The sequence below is a fragment of the Amblyraja radiata genome, chromosome 20 (genome assembly GCF_010909765.2).
Source record: "Amblyraja radiata isolate CabotCenter1 chromosome 20, sAmbRad1.1.pri, whole genome shotgun sequence".
Classification (NCBI taxonomy): domain Eukaryota; kingdom Metazoa; phylum Chordata; class Chondrichthyes; order Rajiformes; family Rajidae; genus Amblyraja; species Amblyraja radiata.
The window spans coordinates 41288407-41316236 of NC_045975.1; the positions used below are offsets into that span (position 1 = coordinate 41288407).

The 27830-nt window shown below is 45.8% G+C and overlaps 1 protein-coding gene across 9 annotated transcripts in view; it reads left to right on the top strand.

The window, feature by feature from the left end:
* plekha7 (pleckstrin homology domain containing A7) overlaps positions 1 to 27830 on the top strand; it is a 303895-nt gene that overhangs the window by 221263 nt on the left and 54802 nt on the right. For all 9 annotated transcript variants that reach the window (XM_033038481.1, XM_033038486.1, XM_033038479.1 and 6 more), the window contains 3 exons: positions 57 to 567; positions 2322 to 2408; positions 13072 to 13125. In XM_033038481.1, coding sequence (XP_032894372.1) covers positions 57 to 567; positions 2322 to 2408; positions 13072 to 13125 — 652 coding nt within the window. The remainder of the gene's footprint in view (positions 1 to 56; positions 568 to 2321; positions 2409 to 13071; positions 13126 to 27830) is intronic.

Below are 27830 nucleotides of genomic sequence, written 5' to 3' on the forward strand. Positions count from 1 at the left end.
AGGTTTCCTGAATGATGCTTTGCCGTTTACACTTCTGTATGTCTGTGTCTTTACAGCCTCCCATCCACCCAAACTCTTCCACACAGAGCAGTAAACCCAGCTCAGCCTTACTCCGAGAGTTATCAAACTCTGCCAAAGAATGTCGGGCAGCCTTTGGAGAGCTCCCCTCCCTTGCTTCGCCACCTGCCCAGTGACTACAAGTATGCTCAGGACCGCGTCAGCCACTTGAGGATGACACAGGAAGACCGGCGTGCCAACAAGGAGGGCATGGTGTGGCAGCTGTACGAGTGGCAGCAGAGGCAACATTTCAAGCATGGCAGCCCCACTGCCCCAGTCTACTCCACCGAACTCCACCCTGGGATATCAAAGTCTGCCTCCGATGTTCCTCGCTCAATCTCCGTGCCCCCATCTCCCTCTGATCTCCCACCACCCCCACCCCCCAAAACCCTCTCCCCCCGAAGACTCCACACCCCTGCGGATAGGGTCACTGTGAAACCCTCGAAACAACGGTCCTCTGATATCTTCCTGGCAGCATCACCCAGGGGAGAACACGGCCTTTTGACAAAGGTAAGGCCCATGATTAGCTCTGAGATAGGCACAGAGTGCTGGAGTAACCCAGCAGGTCAGGCAGCATCTCTGGAAAACATGGATAGGTGACGTTTCACAGAGTGCTGGAATAACTCAGCGGGTCAGGCAGCATCTCTGGAGAACATGGATAGGTGACGTTTTGAGTCTTTTGGAAATAGTCTGAACCTTTTCCATTTGTGCAATGATTAGTAAGGTGATGTTTAAAGTTGGGAGATCGAGCCTTGAACCTTTTGTTTAGATTGAGCTCTTAGGGCTAAAGGAATCAAGGGATACGGGGGTAAAAGCAAGAACGGGGTACTGATTTCATAATCATATTGAATGGAGGTGCTTGCTTGAGGGCCAAATGGCCTATTCCTGCACCTATTTTTCTATGTTTCTATCTGTATCAGATAATCCCAGTTAGGTGATAGAGTCATAGTCACACAGCACAGCGAGAGGTTGTTCAACCTAACTCATCCATGGCAACCCGAGATCTAATCTAGGCCCATATCCCTTTAAACCATTCCTAGCCATGTACCTGCTCAAATATCTTTTCATCTCAGGCCTTTGTTCCAACCATCTGCCTATCAAAACCCCCTGAAGATTGACACAAAATGTTGGAGTAACTCTGTGGATCAGGCAGCAACTCTGGAGAAAAAGGATGGGTGATCTTTCGGGTCGGGATCTTTCTTCAGATCATCAGCCTCCCCCTCGTCTGTGTCCACCTATCACCTGCCACGCTTTACCCTGCCTCTCCTCTCTCCCAGCTTTCCCCATCCACTCGTCCTCCCTATAATTAGTCTGAAGAAGGGTCCCGACCCGAAATGTCACCTATACACCTAATGTTCTCCACAGATACTGCCTGGCCCGCTGAGATACTTAGTGCTCTTTGAAGCTATGGTGAACTGTTTGGAAAATAGACTGTACCGGCACAGTGGCGTAGTGGTAGAGTTGCTGGCTTATAGCGTTTGCAGCGCCTGAGACCCGGGTTCGATGCTGACTACTGGTGCTGTCTGTTCGCAGTTCGTACGTTCTCCCCGTGACCCCGTGGGTTTTCTTCGAGATCTTCGGTTTCCTCCCACATTCCAAAGACATACAGGTTTGTAGGTTAATTGGCTTGGTGTAAGTGTAAATTGTCCCTGGTGTGTGTGGGATAGTGTTAATGTGTGGGGTCGGCACAGACTCGGTGGGCCGAAGGGCCTGTTTCCTCGCTGTATCTCTAAACTAAAACTAAAACTACTTGTACACGCCGAACAAGACAATCCCAGATGGATGAAGAAGTTACACTTCAAGTCACAAAGTCATGCAGTGCAGAAATAGGTCCTTTGGAATATGAAACTGAGCGGCAAACTTTTCACCCAGATGGTGGTGGGTATATGGAACAAGGAGGCAGTTGAGACAGGTGCTGTAAAATACACTTGGGCAGGTACATGGATCGGAAAGGGTCAGAGAGATGTGGGCCAAATGCAGGCAAATGGGGATAAGCTTATACAGGGCATCTTGGTCAGCATGGACTAGTTGGGCTGAAGGATGTGTTCTGTGCTGTGTGAGTCTGTGAACATTATGTGCTTACCATTACCACAACCAATAGTTCACTCTTTATCAGTCTTGGCAATAACATGTTCAACCCTGCAATGTAGCTCAGCTCTGATAGAATTCACAACCTTCGCATTAACATTCATTTAACTGATTTGTTTTTTATTGTTGATATGCAATGAAGCAGCGTTAACTTTGAGTTCTGTGTTGTTCTGCAGAATTCAGCTCACGTAGACAGGCGTTCCATGCCTCCCATGGGTTATATGACACACACTGTCAGTGCCCCAAGCCTGCATGGAAAGACCGTAAGTACAAGAAATAAAGAATCGGATCATCATATCACAAAATTAGGGAGGGTGGGCTCATATAATTCACCATTCAATTTCATGTCACAATCGTTGTACTGTTCCTGGCAGTCAAAACACTTACACCCCTGCAGTGCTTAGTAAGGTCGGAAAATGAGAAATTACAAATTATATTTCTTAATTATGTTCTCTCAGTGATCTGGTTTCACAATTGTGAGAATTGGCACTGGAGAAAACTGCTTGTGGTCTTATCATGTTGCACATTTAATATTCAAAACTTCACACTCTATTCAAGGTTTAAATATTATTTTCAAAGTGGATAAATAGATGTGTTGCAGACCAGTTATTTTATTACTATTTAGAAGATCTTTGGTCACACAGAGAGTTGAGTCTGTGAAATTCTCTGCCTCAGAAGGCGGTGGAGAACGGTTCACTGGATACTTTCAAGTGAGAGTTAGATAGCAGAGTCGGGGAATATGGGGAGAAGGCAGGAACGGGGTACTGATTGTGGATGATCAGCCATGATCACAGTGAATGGCGGTGCTGGCTCGAAGGACCGAATGGCCTACACCCGCTTCTATTGTCTATTTTATTTATATTAATTTTATATATATATAAGATCACACATATATACACACACACACACACACACACACACACACACACACACACACACACACACACACACACACACACACACACACACACACACAATATCTATATACTTTTAAAACTGTGTGTGTGGGTGTGTGTCATATTGCCTTTGAAACGTATTTCATTGAAAACCAGGCGCAAAAACGCAGAGATTTTTACATATTTCGGTAGGGATTTAACTTATGATTTCAGAATCCTCTCTAAATTTGCTCAATTATTTCCCCAGACTTTGAATAAAATTGTTCACAAAACTCACTTTAAAAAAATAATCACCGCTTGCCAGCTGCTGACGTCACAATGCCCACATGCCCATTAATCAAGGTCCACTTGCCTCCTGCCCCCTCCCCCCCGCCGCTGTGGATTAATGCAGCTGCTGTCAATGAGCATGCGCAGTTTTCCACGAGGTACGTTACTCCACCCACCACCCTGTTCTTCAAAAGGCACAGAAAGAATGAGAATGTTCTGCAGCAAAGATCCTAGAGCTGCGCTCCGCTATAGGATCTTTGTTCTGCAGATCGCTCACGCGCTGAACGAGGTTCTCCTCACTGTCGGCGCAGCTCGTGAAGCCCCGCCCCTCGCATCCCCTGCGCGCTCATTACAGCTGTGGGTTTCCAGAGAGTAAGAGGCCGCTTCTGTCTCCACATTTCGCAGCGCCGCCCGGCTCCCCTCCAACCTCCCTCCTCTTCTAACCTCCTCCCTCCCTCTCTCACCTCTATACACATCACAGGGGACGACCTCCTCTCCGGGGAGGCCCGATCATCTGTTCCCCCCCTCCCGGCCCGGCTCTGTCACGCTGGTGGGTACGCATCACTTAGTTGAAGCCACGATCGGCTGCTGGTCCCTCCGCTGCTTATTACCGTCCCTCAGATCGCTCCGTGCCTCCCTCGGGCTGCTGCCCCACCCCCCTCCTCTCTCTATCTCTCTCTACCCCCGCTCTCACTGGCTCTCCCCTCTCACTCCCCTCTCTCTCTCCCTCCCCTCCCCCTCTCTTCTCTCTCTCTCCCTCCCCTTCTCTCTCTCTCTCCCCCTCTCTCCCCCCTCTCTCCACCCTCTCTCTCTCCCCTCTCTTTCTCCCCCCCTCTCTCTCTCCCTACGCCCCTCCCTCTCCCCCCTTCATCTACCCCAACCCCGTCGTGTTTATGTACACATTTTTAATAAAATCCTTCTCCCCCCCCCCCCCCCCCAAAATTTCAAAATGTTAAAAAAAACAGTTCTCACCCATAGAATGTTGGTGAACGTTCCATCGTGTTAGGTCACAATGCCATCCCTCACAGATGTCCAATCAGAATCGACTCATTTACATATGCCTTTGCACCAGCGCCAGCCCGCAGCCTGTGTCGAAGCGCGTGATCACATGTGTGGGAATAGAGAAAGAGGATTGGGGGTGATAGGGAATGGGGAATAGATGACTGCCCCTACCCTCCCACTCTCCCTCCCCACTCTCCCCCCACCCCTCTCCCCCTCCCTCCACACTCATCCCCCTCCCTCCCATACCCCATCTCCCTCCTCCATTCCCTCTCCCATCCCTCTCTCCTTCCCCTATCCTCTCTCCTCCCCCCTCTCCATCTCCCTCTCCTCACCCCTCTCCCCCTCCTCCTCCCACCCCCATCCCTCTCTCCCTCTCCCCTCCCACCCCCTTCCCTCTCTCCCCCCACCCCCTTCCTGCTCCCCACTCTTCCCCATCTCCCTCCTCCCCTCCCTCCAGCCTCCCCCTCCCCTCTCTCCTCCCCTCCCCCACCCCTCCCTCCTCCCCCCTCTCCATCTCCCTCTCCTCACCCCTCTCCCTCTCCTCCCCCTCCACCTCCCACCCCATCCCTCTCTCCCCCGCTCTTCCCCCTCTCTCCGCTCTCCACCTACCTCCACACTCTTCCCCTCTCTCCCCTACCCCTCTTCCCCCTCCCTCCACACTCTTACCCCTCTCCCTCCTCCCTCCTCCCTCCCCTCCATCCTCCCCTCCCTCTCGCCTCTCTCCCCCACCCTCTTTCCCCCCTCCCCACCCTCTCTCACCCCCTCCCCCACCCCTCTCTCCTCGTCCCTTTCCCCCTCTCACCCCTCTCCCTCCTCCCCTCCCACCCCAACCCCCACACCTCTCCCCCCCCTACCCATATCTGTCTCTTCCACCACTCCCCTACCCCTCTCCCCCACTTCCCCTCCCCCCTCCATCACCACTCTTCCCCCTCTCTCCCCTACCCCTCTCCCCCACTCTTCCCCCTCCCCCCTACCACTCTCCCCCTCCCTCCACACTCTTCTCCCTCTCTCCCCTTCCCTCTCTCCCTCCTCCTTCCCCTTCCTCCTCACCCCTCTCCCTCCCACCCACTCTCTCCCCCCTCCCCCACACCTCTTCACCCTCATCCCTCCCCCACCCCCTTCTTCTCTCTCTTGCACCACTCGCCGCTACCCCTCTCCCCCTCACTCCCCACACTTCCCCTCTCCCTCCCCCCTCCCCAACTCTCTCCCTCCCCCTCCCTCTCTCTCACCCTCCCTTCCCCCTACCCCTCTCTCCCCTTCCCCTCATCCCCTCTCTCCACCTCTGTCCCGCCCCTCTAACATCCCCTCCCCCCCTCTCCCACCCCCCTACACCCCCTTCCTGCCCTCCCGCTCTCCTCCCACTCCCCATTCTCCTCCCCCTCCCCATCCCCCTCTCTCTCCCCCTACCACGCTCTCCTCTCCCTCCCCAACCTCTCCCCTTTCCTCCTCCCCCTCTCCCCTCACTCCCCTCTTCTCACCCTCCCCTCTCCCCACCCCGTCTCCCTCTCCCCCACTCCACCCACCTGTGTGCTTGGGGGGTGGTTAGTGTGAGTGTGATGCCGCAGCCCCCCCCGCAAATGAGCGCTGGGGAAACAGACCCAACGGGTCTGCACTTGGTCTAGTATATATATATATATGTGTGTGTATATATACACACATATGTTAGCACAAAATACCATATATATATGAAATGTGATATATATACTGTATATATATTTAAGATTTCATATATATTTTATTTCTATATATTACATTTATATTTATTTTTCTCTGTATTTTATATATATTTCATTTCTATGTTTTTTTTAAATATTACATTGTATTACTATTTCATTGCCTTTCTTGTTCCATACCCATTCATTGTTTATTTGAAAGATCCACATTTTGTCCTAAATAACAATAATGTCATTCCACTTCACTGCCTGATGTGGGAGCAGTAACCATTAGATTCAGAAAAGTTTACCGAGCCACAGAATGCTTTGGAAATGACTTGAACATCATGAGTAGTCAGCATGCTATTTACTTTCAAATTGGAAATGCACTGACTTCATCAACATTTTCTATGGGGCTAGTTTTGTAAGTGTTTATTATATTATTTGTGTTTGTCACTCCGCTGTTTATCATCAATCGCAACGTTTGAGCCAAATATTCTACAAATGTACATTTACTGATCAGGTACTCTGGAACAAAATCTTTATCTTCTTTATAAATCTGGTGCACAACTTTTTGCTGTATACTGCAGTGCGGCAATCTCTATTGTATATGCACTCATGAACCATCTAAACAGCATTGCTTGTTGCAATATTTTCTATTTAGGTTATTGTCATGTGTACCGAGATACAGTGAAATGCTTTTGAGTGTGTGCTAACCAGATAATGCAAAACACAGAGTGCTGGAGTAACTCGGCGGGTCAGGCAGCATCTCTGGAAGACATGGATAGGCAAAGCGTTGGTTCAGAACCTTTCTTCAGATCTTCTGAACCTTCTTCGGGAGCTTCTTCAGTCTGGATAGGCGACCATTTGGGACAGGATCAGACTAATCTGAAGAAGACTTCTGATCCAAAACATTGCCTATCCGTACTCTCCAGTGATGCAGCCTGACCAGCTGAGTTACTCCAGCACTTTGTGTCTATTATTGTAAACCAGCACCTGCAGTTCCTTGTGTCTCAATAAGAAAATACTGTACATGAATACAATCAAGCCAAACGCAGGTAAAAGAGTGGGGTCATTTTATCCAATGAGTAGATCCTTCTATGGGGAGCTGCACGCAACATCCTCACATCATAAAGCTTAGAACAGCACAGGAACAGGCCCTTCAGCCCACAATGTCTCTGCTGAACTTGCTGATAAGACCAACTCTGCCTGCACATAACCCATATCCCTCCATTCCCTGTATATCCATGTGCCTATCCAAAAGCCTCTTCAATGCCACTTTAGTATCTGCTTCGACCACCACCCCTGGCAGTGCATTCCAGGCACCCACCACCATCTCTGTAAAAATAAAACTCGCCTGCACATCTCCTTCAAATTTAGCCTCCCTTAGCCTTAAAACTATGCCCTCTGGTATTTGATATTTCCATCCTGGGAAACAGGGTCTGATTGTCCACCCAATCTATGCCTCTCATAATATTATAAAACTTCCACCAACCCGCAAACTCCAGGGAAAACAATCCCAGTCTGTCCAACCTCTTCTCCCTTTAGCTAATACCCCCTAATCCAGGCATCACCCCAGTAAATCTCCTCGACACCCTTTCCAAACATCCTTCCTGTAATAGGGCGACCAGAACTGCACGCAATACTCCAAAGGCAGCCCAACCAAAGTCCTATAAAGCTGCATCATGAAAAGCTTCCTTACTCTTGTACTCAATGGCCCGACCTGTGAAAGCAAGAACACCATATGCTCTCTTTACCACTCTATCTCCTTGTGTTGCCACTTGCAGAGAGTGGAGGATTTGGAACACACGATCCCCCTGTACATCCATGCTGTTAAACATCATGCCACGAATTGCATGCTTTCCATTTATATTTGACCTCCCAAAGTCCACTTTTGGCTGATCTATATACCACTGTAGACATTGACAGTCTTTCACACAGTCCATGACCCCAACAATCTTGATATCATCTGCAAAGTTATCCCAAGTTATAGGAGTAGAATTAGGCCATTCGGCCCATCGAGCCTACTATGCCATTCAATCATGGCTGATTTCTGCATCCTAATCCCATTTTCCTGCCTTCTCCCCATAACCCTTGACACCTGTTCTAATCAAGATTTTTTTCTATCTCTGCTTTAAAAATATCCACTGACTTGTCCTCCACAGCCCTCTGTGGCAAATAATTCCAGTTTCACCACCCTCCTCTGACTAAAGAAATTCCTCCTCAGCTCCTTTCTTAAAGAGCGCCCTTTAATTCTGCCTTTTAATTCTGAGGCTACGATCTCTGGTCCTAGACTCTCCCACCAGTGGAAACATGTTTTCCACATCCACTCTATCTATGCCTTTCATTGTTCTGTAAGTTTCAATGAGGTCCCCCCTCAACCTTCTAAACTCCAGCGAGTACAGGCCCAGTGCTGACAAACGCTCATCATATACTAACCCACTCATTCCTGGGATCATTCTTGTAAACCTCCTCTGGACCCTCTCCAGAGCCAGCACATCCTTCCTCAGATATGGGGCCCAGTGGATATTTTTAAGGCAAAGATAGACAGATTCTTGATTAGTACAGGTGTCAGAGGTTATGGGGAGAAGGCAGGAGAATGGGGTTAGGAGGGAGAGATAGATCTGCCATGATTGAATGGTCTAATACTACTCCTATTCCTTATGATCAGCGCCTTATAGAGTCTTATAGAAGCAACCCGTGTACGTTTACATGCAAGTCATTTATACATTGTCAGAAACAGCAGAGGTCCCAGCACAGATGCCTTGTTTGAAGCATACCCAGTATATTTCACTTTCCAAGAACTGAAGTGGGCTCTCCGACGATAATGTGCAAATAATAAATAACTCTATGCATGGAATAAATAGGAACCCCAGCTATGTTTGCTTTTGTTCATCTTGTGGAATCCAATTACCACAGCTGCCAAATTAATTCTGGAAGTTGAAAATGGGATTGGTATCTAACTTTCCAATTTGTGTTCATTAGTTGTTTGAGTAAATAAAATAATTCTTTTTTTTTTTAATCACAAAGTGCTTGAGGAACTGAGCGGGTCAGGCAGTATCCGTGGACGTTTTGGTGTGGGGCCTTTCTTCAGACTGATTGTCGTATGGGGGGAGAAAGTTGTAAAATGCGGTGGGGGCAGGACAAAGCCTGGCAAGTGATAGGTGGATACAGGCGAGGGATGAGGGGGGTTGATTGGCAGATGGGTGGACAAAAGCGAGAGGTGAAAGGGAGACAAAAGGGTGTCAGTCAAGGGGAGAAGTGAAATGTGAAGCCAAAGGGAGGGACGTGGGTGGAAGGGCAGCTTACTCCATGCTTTCCAGGGCAGCTTACTCCATGCTTTCCAGGGATGCTGCCTGACCACCTGAGTTACTCCAGCACTTTGTGGAATTTGTTTTGGTAATCCAGCATCTGCAATTCCTTGTGTCTCTCAATAATGATTAACATTGCTTTCTACTTCAGAAGCCTATGCAAATAAAACAAATAATCATGCATGTCCCTGTCTTGAGATTCTCAGCACTTTGGATGCCTGATGCAGAGCTGATTACGTCAATGTTACTAAATCCTCTGGTTAGATCTAGATTGTCATGGGCCCGTGGAAAGATACATTGAATTTTGTGCACAGGGAATAATTACATGGATGTTACCAGGACTCGAACGCCTGAGCTACAGGGAGAGATTTGAGCAGGCTAGAACTCAGGGCTTGGATAGTGTGGATGTGGAGAGAATGTTTCCACTAGTGGGAAAGTCTAGGACTTGAGGTCATAGCCTCAGAGTTCAAGGAAGCAAATGAGAAGGAATTTATTTAGTCAGAGTGTGGTGAATCTCGTGAATTCTTTGCCACAAAAGGCTGTGGAGACCAAGTCAATGGATATTTTCACGGCAGAAGTAGATATATTCTTGATTAGTACGGGTGCCAAGGGTTGTGGGGAGAAGGCAGGGGAATGGGGTTAGGAGGGAGAGATAGATCAGCCATGATTGAATGGCAGAGTAGACTTGATGGGCCGAATGGCCTAATTCTGCTCCTAATACTTATGACCTTATGCCCTATATTCCTTGGAGTGCAGAAGGCTCAGGGTTGACATTATAGTGGTGTACTAAATCATGAGGGGAATAGATCAGGTAGATGCATAGAGACTTTTGCTAGGAATCGAGAACCAGAGGACATCGGTTTAAGGTGAGGGGGGAAAGATGTAATGGGAACCTGAGGGTAACTTTTTTACACAGTGTATGGAAGGAGCTGCCGGAGGAGGAAGTTGAGGCAGGTAGTATCACAACATTTAAGCCAGCGGGTGATGTATCTGTGGAACTCATTGCCACAGACGGCTGTGGACGCCAAGTCATTGGGTTTTACAAAGGTGGAGACTGACAGATTCTTGATTGATTGTGTCGGGCGTTTTGAGGTGAAGGCAGGAGAATGGAGTTGAGAGGGAAAGATAGATCGACCATGATTGAATGGCAGAGTAGACTCTATGCTGAATGGCCTAATTTTGCTCCCATAATTTATGAACTTCTGAATAAACATTTCGACGGGTACATGGATAGAATAGGTTTGGAGGGATATGGGCCAAATGCAGGCAGGTGGGACTGGTGTAGATGGAACATGTTGGTGGGCATGGGCAAGTTGGGCTGAAGGGCCTGTATGACTCTATGACATGCTAATACCTCCCTTTCCGACTCGCTATATTACCTGCAGCTGGAAGAACTCACCCTACTTCTCATCCGGCTACGGAGACACCAGTCCCAGCTGGCCAATGCCCGAAACCATACCCTTAAACAGTTGCAACTAAACAGACTCGGCCAGCCCATGCATCAGGTCAGCCGCTGTATGGCTTGCGTTTGTCACCTGAGGTGATTGTTTGTCTCCACAGTGCTTTGTGAGGTGACGCCTTCCGCTGTATGTGGCTGTACTTTTCATTTGACTGTTTTACAGCACCTTGCACTCCTGATCCTTCTCTCTGTTCAACCTCATTGTCTTCCAAAGCCTGTTCTGCTTTTTTACCAACAATATTCAATTGCTTCCACAAATTGCCCGGCCTTTTTTACAGCTTCAACCTTTTGCAACAGATTATTTGATTGTAACTTGTCGAACCAAACTTCCGGGACTATTTAGTAAAAAGTAAGGGGAAAGTTAGGCAGCATCTCTGATCAAAAATACATAATTGATCGCAAAAATCTGATTGATTGAAATAAAGATACAGCATGGACGCAGGCCCTTTGGCCCATCGAGTCCATGCCGACCATTGATCATTCTTCACACTAGTTCTATGTTTTCCTACATTTTCATCCGCTACCTACACGCTGGGGGTCAATTGACAGAGGCCAATTAACCTTCAAACCCACACATCTTTGGAATGTGGGAGGAAACTGATGCAGTCACGGGGAGAGCGTGCAAACTCCACACTGACAGCACCTGAGGTCAGGATTGAATCCGGATTTCTGGCACTGATGCAGCAACTCTACCAGTTGCGCCACCGTGCCGCATACTCTCCCAACTCTCAAGTTCCTAATTCTCAGTACCTAGATGGTAGATAGACACGAACTGCTGGAGTAACTCAGCAGTTCAGGCAGCATCATCTGGAGAACATGTATAGGTGGGTCGAGACCCTTCTTCAGACTGACGAAGGTCCCGCAGAAGGTTTAGAAGGTCTAAAGAAGGGTCCTGAACTGAAACGTCACCTATCCATGTTCTCCTGAGATGCTGCCTGGCCTGCTGAGTTAGTCCAGTTAGTCCAGTATCAACCAGCATCTGCAGTTCCTCGTTTCTACTAATTGGCTTGTATTTTCTGGGGGAAAAGAAAGGAAATTCATTACTTTTAGTGGGTAGTTTTAGGTTTATTATTATATTATTATATTGTCACGTGTACCAAGCAACAGTGACATTCTCTGTTTTGCACGTTATCCACACAAATCCAATAACACTATGCGTAAATATAATCGTCAAACTCAAGTACAATAGATAGAGCCAAGGAAAAGATACAGAGTGCAGAATGTTGCTCTCAGCATTGAGTGTCATGTGAGATGTAAGAGACAGAACAGATGTACAATATCTGCACTGCTTTGAGCCAGCAATTTTTGGCCTGCCATTAATTACCCAGGTTTGAAATTGCACCAGCACCATCTTGGGGGAAATAATGTTGCTTTATGTTCTCTGCAAATTACCGATTGTGAAGTTTCTCTCGCCTACATTTAGGATATTTCTCTGACTTCAAAAGCATGAATATTGTTGCCAATTATTTTAATTTGCATTTTTATTTGTCTGGAGTTTGCCAGAGAAATGTGTCTCCATGTAATTTGGCATTGATGGGTGATCTCTGATCTTTGCCCCTGTACATGACAGGGAAATATTAATACCGTCCCAATCCAAACTTTTTTTTTAAGGTGACGGTAGATTTTGTTGAACATGTTGCATTGTTTTGTTAAAATAGTCTGCATTCCTGTGTAGCCTTGTGTTCCTCGACCAATGCATGTTTCCGTATGAATGCATGACTGCTTTTCTATTGGTGTAAGAATTGAAACGTGAACGTTGTTTTACTGTGTACCATTTTTATGCTCAAATGTCTGCTGTCGAGGCTGCCTTGATGTATATGTATGTACACACCTGCTTTGCGAATTGCTTAAATCCAGAACTTTGTGCCCTCAATACCTTAAAGACCACTTTCAAAGAAATATCCAGATTAAATTTAGCTACTGAATGTTATCATCTGAAAATATCTCCAGTATTTATCTGTGATAGACACAAAAAGCTGGAGTAACTCAGCAGGTCAAGCAGTATCTCTGGAGAAAAGGAGTAGGTGACATTTCAAGTCAAGACCCTTCTTCAGACCCGAATTCGACCCGAATAAATCACCTAGTCCTTCTCTCCAGAGATGCTGCCTGCCCCGCCGAGTTACTCCAGTATTTTGTGTTTATCGTCAGTTTAAACCAACATCTGCAGTTCCTTCCTACACATTTAATCTGTGATATTCTATGTTCTGGAGGTGTGTACTAAGCAGTGGAATTTATATTTTCCCCTCTGAAACCGTGTATGCTGTAAGGATAAAAAGGAATTTGGGAGAAATGATTAAAATGATTTTGATTTTGTCTTATCTTCTCATTTGTAATACCAGGCTGATGATACGTACATGCAACTGAAGAAGAACCTGGAATATCTGGATCTCAAGGTGCGATTGGGGATTATTCCTACGGCCCTCTTCTGGTTTTGTACTCTGCTCCTCTGAGTATTATTGTATCCCCCTGTTCCCCTCCTAACTCGTAGCCTAAAGTTATTTTTCCAAGAGTGCGTAGTTGCTAATATTGAAACTTAAATATTGATTTACGAGGATGTTACCAGGACTCGAGGGCCTGAGCTACAGGGCAGCTCAGTTGGGCAGGCTAGGACTATATTCCTTGGAGCGCAGGAGGGTGAGGGGTGATCTTATAGAGGTGTCTAAAATCATGAGGAGAACGGATAGGGTGAATGCACAGTATCTTTTACCCAGAGAAGGAGGAATGAATATTACGTTTTTAAGGTGAGGGGGAAAGATTTAACCTGATCCTGAGGGACAACGTTTTCACATGGTGGGTATCAGGAATGATCTGCCAGAGGAGGTACTGTAGTTGAGGTAGGTATTATAATAGCGTTTAAAAGACACTTGGACAAATACATGGATAGGAAAGGCTTAGAGTGATATGGGCCAAACGCGGGCAAATGGGACCAGTGGATGGGGCATCTTGGTCAGCATGGGTAAGTTGGGCCGAAGGGCCTGTTTCCGTGCTGTGTAGCTCTATTTTGTTTAATAAAATGGTACTCATTTGATGATGCTTGTATCGAGTCAGGATGTGCAACATTATCCTCAATGTAGAAACTTGCGGCAGCATGGTGGCACAGCGGTAGAGTTGCTGCCTCACAGCGCCAGAGACCCGGGTTCAATCCTGGCGGTGCATGCAGTCTGTATTGTGTTTGCACGTTCTCCCTGTGACCTCGTGGGTTTCCTCCACGTCCCAAAGACGTGCAGGTTTGTAGCTTAATTGGCTTCTTTAATTGTCCCTGGTGTGTTGGGCAGAACTAGTGTGAACAGGTGAATGTGCAGATAGCTATTAATGACTATGATATAGTTGGGATCATGGAGACATGGCTCCAGGGTGACCAAGGCTGGGAGCTGAACATCCAGGGATATTCTATATTCAGGAGGGATAGACAGAAAGGAAAAGGAGGTGGGGTAGCGTTGCTGGTTAGAGAGGAGATTAACGCAATAGAAAGGAAGGACATTAGCTTGGAGGATGTGGAATCGATATGGGTAGAGCTGCGAAACACTAAGGGGCAAAAAACGCTAGTGGGAGTTGTGTACAGGCCACCTAACAGTAGTAGTGGAGTTGGGGATGGCATCAAACAGGAAATTAGAAATGCGTGCAACAAAGGTAAAACAGTTATAATGGGTGACTTCAATCTACATATAGATTGGGTGAATCAAATTGGCAGGGGTGCTGAGGAAGAGGATTTCTTGGAATGTATACGGTGGATATGCAATGGAAGGCATTTAAAGACTGCATGGATGAACTACAACAATTGTTCATGCCAGTTTGGCAAAAGAATAAATCAGGGAAGGTAGTGCATCCGTGAATAATAAGGGAAATCAGGGATAGTATCAAAACAAAAGATGAAGCATACAAATTAGCCAGAAAAAGCAGCCTACCAGAGGACTGGGAGAAATTCAGAGTCCAGCAGAGGAGGACAAAGGGCTTAATTAGGAAAGGGAAAATAGATTATGAAAGAAAACTGGCAGAGAACATAAAAACTGATTGCAAAAGTTTTTATAGATATGTGAAGAGAAAAAGATGAGTTAAAACAAATGTAGGTCCCTTACAGTCAGAAACAGGTGAATTGATCATGGGGAACAAGGACATGGCAGACCAATTGAATAACTACCTTGGTTCTGTCTTCACTAAGGAAGACATAAATAATCTGCCGGCAATAGCAGGGGACCGCGGGTCAAATGAGATGGAGGAACTGAGTGAAATCCAGGTTAGCCGGAAAGTGGTGTTAGGTAAATTGAATGGATTAAAGGCCGATAAACCCCCAGGGCCAGATAGGCTGCATCCCAGAGTACTTAAGGAAGTAGCCCCAGAAATAGTGGATGCATTAGTGATAATTTTTCAAAACTCTTTAGATTCTGGAGTAGTTCCTGAGGATTGGAGGGTAGCTAATGTAACCCCACTTTTTAAAAAGGGAGGGAGAGTGAAAACGAGGAATTACAGACCAGTTAGTCTAACGTCGGTAGTGGGAAAACTGCTAGAGTCAGTTATTAAAGATGGGATAGCTGCACCTTTGGAAAGTGGTGGAATCATTGGACAAAGTCAGCATGGATTTATGAAAGGTAAATCATGTCTGATGAATCTTATAGAATTTTCGAGGATGTAACTAGTAGAGTGGATAAGGGAGAACCAGTGGATGTGTTATATCTGGACTTTCAGAAGGCTTTCGACAAGGTCCCACATAAGAGATTAGTATACAAACTTAAAGCACACGGTCTTGGGGGTTCAGTATTGATGTGGATAGAGAACTGGCTAGCAGACAGGAAGTAAAGAGTAGGAGTAAACGGGTCCTTTTCACAATGGCAGGCAGTGACTAGTGGGGTACCGCAAGGCTCAGTGCTGGGACCCCAGCTATTTACAATATATATTAATGATTTGGATGAGGGAATTGAATGCAACATCTCCAAGTTTGTGGATGACACGAAGCTGGGGGGCAGTGTTAGCTGTGAGGAGGATGCTAGGAGGCTGCAAGGTGACTTGGATAGGCTGGGTGAGTGGGCAAATGCATGGCAGATGCAGTATAATGTGGATGAATGTGAGGTTATCCACTTTGGTGGCAAAAACAGGAAAGTAGACTATTATCTGATTGGTGGCCGATTAGGAAAAGGGGAGATGCAACGAGACCTGGGTGTCATGGTACACCAGTCATTGAAAGTAGGCATGCAGGTGCAGCAGGCAGTGAAGAAAGCAAATGGTATGTTAGCATTCATAGCAAAAGGATTTGAGTATAGGAGCAGGGAGGTTCTACTGCAGTTGTACAGGGTCTTGGTGAGACCACACCTGGAGTATTGCGTACAGTTTTGGTCTCCTAATCTGAGGAAAGACATTCTTGCCATAGAGGGAGTACAGAGAATGTTCAACAGACTGATTCCTGGGATGTCAGGACTTTCATATGAAGAAAGACTGGATAGACTCGGCGTGTACTCGCTAGAATTTAGAAGATTGAGGGGGGATCTTATAGAAACATACAAAATTCTTAAGGGGTTGGACAGGCTAGATGCAGGAAGATTGTTCCCGATGTTGGTGAAGTCCAGAACAAGAGGTCACAGTTTAAGGATAAGGGGGAAATCTTTTAGGACCGAGATGAGGAAAATATTTTTCACACAGAGAGTGGTGAATCTCTGGAATTCTCTGCCACAGAAGGTAGTTGAGGCCAGTTCATTGGCTATATTTAAGAGGGAGTTAGATGTGGCCCTTGTGGCTAAAGGGATCAGGGGGTATGGAGAGAAGGCAGGTACAGGATACTGAGTTGGATGATCAGCCATGATCATATTGAATGGCGGTGCAGGCTCGAAGGGCCGAATGGCATACTCCTGCACCTATTTTCTATGTTTCTATGTTTCTATGATCACTGGTCAGCGCAGACACAATGGGCCGAATGGTCTGTTTCTATGCTATATCTCTAAATTAAACTAAATGTGAAAATACACTTTCCCCACATATGCATTACAGTACTGTAATAATTTCTTCTGAGGAGCTGATCCCAGAAAGGAAATGTGTTTGAATGAATTCCACTCTAACAGATGTGAATGGAGGCTGTTAGTCATGACTGCTGTAACTATGCCTGAAAAATCTTTTCATCGTGTCATAACTATTTAAACTTGGGCAACGTTTGTATTTGTTTCCAAGTTAATGAAACTTAGACATTTCACTTTCACACCATGCCTTATTGAATGTTTCCCACTTACAGTATTCTACAGCTGCGATGTGAAAGTTTGTTTAATAATAGAAGATGAAGGAATATTGGGTACATGGTTACGACAGGTTTAGAGGGAAGGTACACAAAAATGCTGGAGAAACTTAGCGGGTGCAGCAGCATCTATGGAGTGAAGGTAATAGGTAACGTTTCGAGCCGAAACCCTTCTTCAGGTTTAGAGGGATATGGGCCAAATACAGGCAGGTGGGACCAGCTTAGATGGGACATCTTAGTCAGTGTGGACAAGTCGGGCCACAGGACCATTTCTGTGCTGTGTGATTCTATGACGTTGACTTTATAACTTGTTTTCCAATGCAGTGTTTTTTTGAGATGTGTTTTGGTGAGAAAGTGGCGCAACAGGTATAGCTGATTCAGCTAATACGGAGAAATGTGAGGTGTTGGGAAGTCTAACAAACATGGGCAGGACCTACACAGTGAATGGTAGGGCTCTGGGGAGTGTGTAGAGCAGAGGGATCTAGGACAGCAGGTGCATGGTTCCTTGAAGGTGGAGTCGCAGGGAGATCGGGTGGTCAAAGAGTATTTTGGTACATTGGCCTTCATCAGCCAGAGTGTTGCGAAAAGCAGTTGGGAGGTCATGTTGCAGTTGTATAAGATGTTGGTGATGCCACATTCAGAGTATTGTGTTCAGTTCTGGGCACCATGTTATAGGAAAGTTATCAAGCTGGAATGGGTGCTGAGAAGATTTATGAAGTTGTTGCCAGGACTAGAGGGTCTGACTATAGGGAGAGGTTAAGTAGGCTGTGACTCTATTCCTTGGAAAGCAGGAGGGTGAGGGGTGATCTTATAGAGGTGTACGAAATCATGAGAGGTACAGATCAGGTAGACGCACAGAGTCTCTTGCCCAGAGTAGGTGAATCGAGGACCAGAGGACATAGATTTAAGATGAAGGGGAAAAGATTTAATAGGAATCTGAGGGGTAACTTTTGCACACAGTGTATGGGTGTATGGAACAAGCTGCCCGAGGAGGTAGTTGTGGCTGGGACTATCTCAACATGTAAGAAACAGTTAGATAGGTACATGGATAGGACAGGTTTGGTTGGATATGGGCCAAATGTGGGCAGGTGGGACCAGTGTAGCTGGGACATGTTGGCCGGTGTGGGCAAGTTGGGCCTGGTTCCATGCTGTATTACTCTATGACTCACAGTGCCAGAGACCTGGGTTCGATCAGGACTACATAGAGTTTGTTTGTTTTCTCTGTGGCCACGTGGGTTTTCTCCGGGTCCTCTGGTTCCATCTCACATCCCAAAGATGTGCAGGTTTGTCGGTTAATTGGTCCCCTGTAAGGAGAATGCACGGGGTGGGGCAGAATTTTTCTGGAAAATGGTGGGTGCCTAGAGCACGCTATCAGGGGTAGAGGTGGGGGCAGATACAACATTGAAGAGGCTGTTAGATAGGCACATGGGATGCAGGGAATGGAGGGATACGGATTATGTACAAGCAGAGAAGATGAGCTAAACTTGGCATCAAGATGAGCTAAACTTCAGCATAGACACTGTGGGCCAAAGGGCCAGTTCTTGTGCTGGACTCTTCTCTGTTTTTAAACACCGATGTCCCTCAGAATATGTAATCTCTCGGTTCACTTACCCACTAATCATGCCCAAGAATGGATTCCCCACAATAATCGGGTCAAGAAAGTTGCTTCCAATCTATGTAAAAGCACCATTGCTGACCAAGTTGAGTGAGAGGATGGGAGTGAGTGTGAGGTTGAATTGGACTTGAACTGTCCATCTACATGAGATGACCCGTCACCCTGGTTCGGAAGTTTATGATATTTGGATATTGGATGTGGGTGTCACATGAAAACGCATCCAACTTCTTCATTCATTCATTCATTCATTCATTCATTCATTCATTCATTCATTCATTCATTCATCATTCATTATATCAAACCTTTCAGTTAAATAATAGAGGAGAAAATCGAAGATTAGATTTTAGACTTTAAAGTTTAGAGCTACAGTGCCCACCGAGTCTGCATCGACCAGTGATCACCCCGTACATAAATGTTATCCTAAACAGTCGGAACAATTTTACAATTTTTCTGAAGCCAATTAACCTACAAACCTGCACAACTTTGGAGTGTGGGAGGAAACCAGAGCACCCAGAGAAAACTCACGCGGGCATAGAGAGATCGTACAAACTCCGTACAGACAGCACCTGTAGTCAGGATCAAACTCGGGTCTGTGGCGCTGTGAGGTAGCAGCTCTACCACTGTGTCACCCGATAACCTGCAAGGGGTGGCATGCTGAGAATTGTGTACCATTTCATCTTGAACGTTGCAAGTGGAAGCTTAAAGTGACCTCCAATGCGATTGAATTATGTTCCGCTGATGGACACATTTCTGTTGTTTCTGATAATTATTCTTTTCAATGCATCGTTTCTGGAAGCTTTGATGTCTGTGTTTTGAGATGGATATTCCTTGTGGGGTCCATATCTCTACCATTTTTGTGTTTCCAGTTCCGCAGTTTCATATTGCCTTGAAAGAATGTTTTTCCCCCTAATCTGGGCACTCATTCTGACTTGAAGAAAGGTCCCCTACCTGAAACGTCACCTGTCCATGTTCCCCAGAGATGCTGCCTGACCCGCTGAGTTACTCCAGCACTTTGTGTCTATCTTTACTCATTCGAACTTAACTGATTAATGACCTCTATAAATGCAAGATCTTCCTAAATAATTACTAATTTATAAGAATGTCAAATAGCTAATGATTGCTGAGGCTTTTAGTTTGATGTTGGTAATCAGGGAAATTAATAATTGTCAGTAGAAATGCAATAGTTTAGGAAATAGAGGATATTTTACTGGAATTAATTTTGCTCTGAAGTTGATAGTGTTGACTAAGCAAAAGTAATCACTTTATCCATTGTTAATTTAATGGGCAGTATTTCATAGAAATGTTGCATAGAATAGCAGACTATGTGGTTATTCAATGCTGCATGTTCTATGAAGCGTTATTCAATTTGTCCAATTCTTTACAGCAAAGAACCAAAAAATTACTAGATGCTCATTCAGTTTTAGTCATACCGCACGAAAACGGGTCCTTCGACCCAACTTGCCCATGCCGACTAAGATGCCCCATCTACACTAGTCCCACCTGCCCGCGTTTGGCCCATATCCCTCTTTTGAAATGTCTTTGAAATGTTGTTATAGTACCTGCCTCAACTACCTCCTCTGGAAGCTCGTTACATATACCCTCCACCTACTGTGTGGAAAAAGTTGCCCCTCAGGTTTCTATAAAATCTCTCCCCTTTCATTTTAAATCTATACCCTCTGGTTCTTGGTTCTCCTACTCTAGGTAAAAGACTATGCATTCACCTTATCTGTTGCCGTCATGATTTTATGCACCTCCCAAAAATCACCCCTCATCCTCCTGCACTCCATGGAATAAAGTCCCAGCCTGTACAACCTCTCCCTATAGCTCAGGCCCTCGAGTATTTGCAATATCCTCATAAATATCTTTCCCATTGGTTGCTGCAATCTTTACCATTGTGTGTATGTGCACACTCACATGCACATGGGCATGCACAAACACACGCACAAACACACGCACAAACACAGCACACATGTACATGGGCATGCACAAACACACGCACAAACACACGCACATGGGCATGCACAAACACGCGCACAAACACACACTCACGTGCACATGGGCATGCACAAACACACGCACAAACACACACTCACGTGCACATGGGCATGCACAAACACACGCACAAACACACACTCACGTGCACATGGGCATGCACAAACACACGCACAAACACACACTCACGTGCACATGGGCATGCACAAACACACGCACAAACACACACTCACGTGCACATGGGCATGCACAAACACACGCACAAACACACACTCACGTGCACATGGGCATGCACAAACACACGCACAAACACACACTCACGTGCACATGGGCATGCACAAACACACGCACAAACACACACTCACGTGCACATGGGCATGCACAAACACACGCACAAACACACACTCACGTGCACATGGGCATGCACAAACACACGCACAAACACACACTCACGTGCACATGGGCATGCACAAACACACGCACAAACACACGCACATGGGCATGCACAAACACGCACAAACACACGCACATACACACGCACACATGCACAAACACACGCACAAACACACGCACAAACACGCACACGTGCACATGGACATGCACAAACACACGCACAAACACACGCACAAACACACGCACAAACACCGCACACATGTACATGCACCGCACATGCACACATACATTCGCACCCGCACATTGGTAGTAGGTAGTTTAAAGTTAAGTTAACTCTAATGTCCGTGCCTACATATGGTCAGAGATGAGCTGGGCCTTCACAAGCTGGAGGACCGTCAAGTGGTCTGAAGAAGGATCCCGACACAAAACATCACCTATTCGTTTTCTTCATAGATGCTGCTTGACCTACTGAGTTACTCCAGCATTTTGGGTCTATCTTCAAGCACCCAGTAGTAGGCTGTTCTTTGTGGATGCTGGCTGGTATGACCCAGTCTCTCCCCTGTCCCTCCATAACTGTTGTTACCATTGCTTGTTCGCGCATGAAGGGTAAGCTGATGGCTTTGCGTGGTGTCGTAGAATATTCCTCAAGAGATCCAGCTCTTGAGTTTGGCTCTCAACCAGGCCTAGAATTGTTGCAGAGAACAACGGCATCTGATGCCAAGTTTGTTGCGATATCGTTCTCGTGGAGGTTTATCGTGGACCAGTGGTTCAATAGTTCGCAAGTTCACAAGTTATAGGAGTAGAATTAGGGCATTCGACTCATCGAGTCTACTGCCATTCAATAGCTGATCTCTGCCTCCTAATCCCATTTTCCTGTTCCTCCTCACCTCCTTTCTAAAAGAGTGCCCTTTAATTCTGAGGCCATGCCCTCTGGTCCTAGACTCTCCCACCAGTGGAAACATCCTCCCACATCCACTATCTATGCCTTTCATTATTCTATAAGTTTCAATGAGGTCCCCCCTCAACCTTCTAAACTCCAGCGAGTAGAGGCCCAGTGCTGTCAAATGCTCATCGTATGTTAACCCACTCATTCCTGGGATCATTCTCGTAAACCTCCTCTGGACCCTCTCCAGAGCCAGCACATCCTTCCTCAGATGTGGAGCCCACATTTGCTCACTGTTGCTCAATGGGGATTTTATTGTCACATGTGACACAGTGGTGCAGCGGTAGAATTGCTGCCTTACAACGAATGCAGCTGGAGACCCGGGTTCGATCCCGATTACGGGTGCTGTCTGTACGGAGTTTGTACCTTCTCCCCGTGACCTGCGTGGGTTTTCTCCGAGATCTTCAGTTTCTTCCCACACTCCAAAGACGTATAGGTTTGTAGACTAATTGCCTTGGTGAATGTTAAAAAGAATTGTCCCTAGTGGGTGTAGGATAGTGTTAATGTGCGGCACGGCACGGACCCGGTGGGCCGAAGGGCCTGTTTCTGCTCTGTATCTCTAAACTAAATTAAAGTGTGCAAATTCACAGTGAAATAGTTTTCTTGCACTCAGTCCAGTAAAGCATTGCCTTCCCTAAGCACATCCTCGATTAGCAAATGTACAGAATGAGGCTGATGAGCCTGCTTGCAAGAGTCACCATGTTTTGCACAGAGTTTGTACGTTCTCCCCGAGACCGTGTGGATTTTCTCCGGGTGCTCCGGTTTCCAAAGATGTGCAGGTTTGTAGATTAAATGGCTTCAGTAAAATTGTAAATTGTCCCTAGTGTGTAGGATAGTGTTGGTGTACAGAGTGATCGCTGGTTGACACAGACACAGTGGGCCAATGGGCCTGTTTCCACACTGTATCTCTAAAGTCTAATGTGAATCACAATGAATTAGTTTTAAATGTATTACTCTGGATAATTGAAGAAATGAAAACCCTTTCTGTACAAGTAACAAGACAACAGACCATTGTTACCAAGTGCTGGAGTAACTCAGCGGGTCAGGCAGCATCTCCAGAGAACATAGATAGGTGATGTTTCGGATTGGGACCCTTCTTCAGACTAATTGTAGTACGGGGTCCTTATTTTACACCCTTTTGTCCTTCCATCTCTGGCCTTTGTTCATCCATCTGCCAATCAACCCCCCTCACCCATATCCACCTATCAGGCATTGTCCTGCCCCCACCACATTTTCCAGGTTTCTGACCCCTTCCACAATCTGTGCAAAGAAGGCTCCCGACCCGAAATATTCATATTTTCCACAGATGCTGTCTGACCGAGTTACTTTGGATATTGTTTTTTGTAAACTAGCACCTGCAGTTCCTTGTGTATGGTCCCTTGTTACTGATTGGGCGGCACAACGGCGCAGCGGGTGGAGCTGTTTCCTTTACGGTGCCAAAAACCCGGTTTCGATCCTGACCGCAGGTGCTGCCTGTGTGGAGTTTGCACGTTCTCCCAGTGACCGCGTAGGTTTCCTTCAGGTGCTCCGGTTTCCTCCGGGTTTGCAGGTTAATTGGCTTCTGTAAATTGTCCCTAGTGTGTAGTGAGTGGATGAGAAAGTGAGATAACATACTGATCGATGCGGGCTGAAGGGCCTGTTTCCATGCTGCTTCTCTAAACTGGTCGAGAACAGTGAAAGTAAGAGGAGGATTTACAAGGAAGATTTAAAGCATTAGAGATACCAGCGAGATGTAGGAATTAATTAGATGATTTTCGGGAGACTGTTTATGAAAGTATTTTGTGGAATATTGTGATTGTTTCATCCCATTGATCAGATTTCCGCACCTTCAACCCATAGAATGGATTTTGGACAGTCACCTTTCCGGACAAAATGTTGATAAGAGTTCCCATTATTGTAATTCAATCTATTCCTCTTATATTTGGAACAGATGAAATCTGATGTACCTTTGATCAACATGATTCACACAGTGGTAACGAAACTAACACCAAGATTTCGCCCCAGTCTCCAAGTAAGGCAGCTTGTTCCAGCTGAGAATGTAAACGAGAAATCACGCAGCTATTCCATCAGCAGCTTGCTTTGTACCATGGATGAAACTCAGTCCTGTTTCTCAATGATTTGGTCATTTCTGTGAAACTCTGCTTCCTGCTTTCAAAATCCCACCTTCCATTTCAGGCTCCAAGACCGGGTTAACTTTGTAATGCTCAAGACTTTGTGGAAATAATTGTGCTCATACTTGCTTGGTGTGAGGGATTTCATTAAAGCATCGGATAGAAAAAAGTTGGCAAAACTCTTCCGATTCCTCAGCGATGCAAGTTGAGTTAGATCCAACCTTGTATCGCCTGTGTCTCTCCATCAGGGTGAACCTAACTTGCCATTTATGTGCATGTGTCAACTCATGGACATGCTTGTGCCACATAGCTACCCTTGCACCATTTGATAAATGTTTTCTTGCAGGGATTACCCCTTTAAGGAAGGCATTTTCAAGCAACACGTGACATGCTGACCATGGCAAGTTCAAGCATTTGCGTGTGTGCCTTAACATTTTCTGTGTGTTCAATTTGATCCCGTATCAAAGCTGGTTCAAAGCTGCGATTGGTGTGAACTGAGAATCAGGTCATGAAGCTGGACAGGGTGCAGAGAAGATTTACGAGGATGTTGCCAGGATTCGAGGGCCTGAGCTACAGGAAGAGGTTGGGCAGGCTAGGACTTTATCCCTTGGAGCACAGGAGGCCGAGGGGTGATCTTATAGAGGTGTATAAGATCATGAGGACAATAGATGGGGTGAATGCACAGAGTGGGAGAATCAAGAACCATAGGGCATAGGTTTAAGGTGAGAGGGGAAAGATTTAACAGGAAGGTGAGGGGCAATTCTTTTCACACAGAGGGTGGTGAATTTATATGGAATGAGGTGCCAGAGGAGGTAGTTGAGGCAGGTACGAGAACAACATTCAAAAGACATTTGGACAGGTGCATCGATGGGAAAGATTTAGAAGCACATGAGCCAAATGGGACTATCTTCGATGGGGCAACATAGTCAGGGAGATGAATGAGTTGGGCCAAAGTGCCAGTTATCATGCTGTATGACTCTATGATTAATTCTAATAGGTTAATTATTTATTTCAATTATTTGTTACCACCATTTATATTGATCAAATTGGATAGTTCGGGTTTCCTGGCAAAGCTGTTTGTAGTTGCCAGGTAAATTGAAGGTTGCTTTGGTCGATTGTTCTGATGATCAGAAGAGACAGTTGGAAGAAGTGGAGTTTCATTCAAGTAAAATGAATGTTACCATGGGGACAAAATGATGGGTTCATTTTCATGCAGTTCAAGATTAAAAGTACACAGTGCGTGATATATCAACTAATCCCTAATTCTCTACACCTCCCACAGCCGACGCCACTCGCTGCAGTCACTCAAGAGTAGGAAATATGGTTAATATTGAGAAATCACTGAGACAATGATTTTGGATGAAGGACTGTGGTTTTATATTGGTGGTAGACAAATGTGCTGGAGAAACTCAGCGGGTGCAGCAGCATCTATGGAGTGAAGGAAATATTTCCTTCGCTCCATAGATGCTGCTGCACCCGCTGAGTTTCTCCAGCACTTTTGTCTACCTTCGATTTTCCAGCATGTGCAGTTCCTACTTAAACACAGTGGCTTTATATTGAATGGATCTTATTCAATGTTTATTCAATGTTAGATGTCAAGAGTTTTCTTGATAAATTCTAGTGTTAGAATGGTTTGTATTTTTATAATCTGAATACCTTCCAAACCTTGCCCTTTCATGGCCAAGTTAATGGATATTTTTAAGGCAGAGATAGATAGATTCTTGATTAGTATAGGTGTCAGAGGTTCTGGGGAGAAGGCAGGAGAATGGGGTTAGGAGGGAGAGATAGATCAGCCACGATTGAATAGTGGAGTAGACTTGATGGGCCGAATGGTCTATTTCTACTCTGCGATTCGACGTGACCTTGTCACCTTATGACTAACATAAAACAGTACAGCACAGGTTACAGGCCTTTCGGCCCACAATGTCTGTGCTGAAAATGATGCCAGGCCCATCTCATGATCCATATCCCCCCATTCTCTGCATATCCATATTCCCCCATTCTCTGCATATCCATATCCCCCCATTATCTGCATATCCATATCCCTATTGAAAAGCCTCTTAATCGCAACTATCGTATCTGCCTCCACCCTTACCCTTGGCAGCGCGTTCCAAGCACCCACCACCCTCTGTGTGTAATAAATAACTTGCCCCGTGCATCTTCTTAAACCTCTCACGTTAAAGGTATGCCCTCTAGTCTTTAACATTTCCACCCTGGGGAAAAAAAGATTTTGACTGTCTACCCCATCTATGCATCGCATCATTTTTATATACAGTGCATTCAGAAAGTATTCAGACCCCTTTACCTTTTCCACATTTTGTTACGTTACAGCCTTATTCTAAAATGGACTAAATTCATTTTTTTAGATCATCAATCTACACACAATACCACATAATAAAAAAGCGAAAACAGGTGTTTAGAAATTTTTGCAGTAATTAAAAATAAATAACAGAAATATCACATTTACATAAGTATTCAGACCCTTTACTCAGTACTTTGTTGAGGCACCTTTGGCAGCGATTACAGCCTCAAGTCTTGTTGGATATGACGCTACAAGCTTGGCACACCTGTATTTGGGTAATTTCTCCCATTCATCTCTGCAGATCCTCACAAGCTCTGTCAGGTTGGATGGGGAGCGTCGATGCACAGCTATTTTCAGGTCCCTCCAGAGATATTCGATCAGGTTCAAGTCCGGACTCTGGCTGGGCCACTCAAGGACATTCATAGACTTGACACGAAGCCACTCCTGCGTTGTCTTGGCTGTGTGCTTAGGGTCGTTGTCCTGTTGGAAGGTGAACCTCTGCCCCAGTCTGAGGTCCAGAACGCTCTGGAGCAGGTTTTCAACAAGGATCTCTCTGTACTTTGCTCCATTCATCTTTCCCTCCATCCTGACTAGTCCCCCAGTTCCTGCCGCTGAAAAACATCCCCACAGCATGATGCTGCCACCACCATGCTTCACCGTAGGTATGCTATTGGCCAGGTGATGAGCAGTGCCTGGTTTCCTCCAAACGTGACGCTTGGCATTCAGGACAAAGAGTTCAATCTTGGTTTCATCTGACCAGAGAATCTTAAGGTGCCGTTTGGCAAACTTCAAGTGGGCTGTTATTTTACTGAGGAATGGCTTCCATCTGGCCACTCTCCAATAAAGGCCTGATTGGTGGAGTGCTGCAGATATAGTTGTCCTTCTGGAAGGTTCTCCCATCTCCACAGAGGAACTCTGGAGCCGAGTGATCATCGGGTTCTTGGTCACCTCCCTGACTAAGGCCCTTCTCTCCCGATTGCTCAGTTTGGCCGGGCGGCCAGCTCTATGAAGAGTCCTGGTGGTTCCAATGTTCATCCATTTAAGAATGACGGAGGCCACTGTGCTCTTCTGGACCTGCAATGCTGCAGAAATTGTTTTATACCCATCCCCACATCTGTGTCTCGACACAATCCTGTCTCGGAGGTCTACGGACAATTCCTTTGTCTTCATGGCTTGGTTTTTGCTCTGACATGCACTGTCAACTGCGGGACCTTATATAGACAGGTATGTGCCTTTCTAAATCATGTACAATCAACTTAATTTACCACATGTGGACACCAATCAAGTTGTAGAAACATCTCAAGGGTAATCAATGGAAACACGATGCACCGAAGCTCAATTTTGAGTGTCAAAGCAAAGGGTCTGAATACTTATGTAAATGTGATATTTCAGTTCTTTCTATTTAATTACTTTGCAAACATTTCTAAACACCTATTTTCGCTTTTTATTAGGGGTATTGTGTGTGGATTGATGATAAAAAAAATGAAATGAATCCATTTCAGAATAAGGCTGTAACGTAACAAAATGT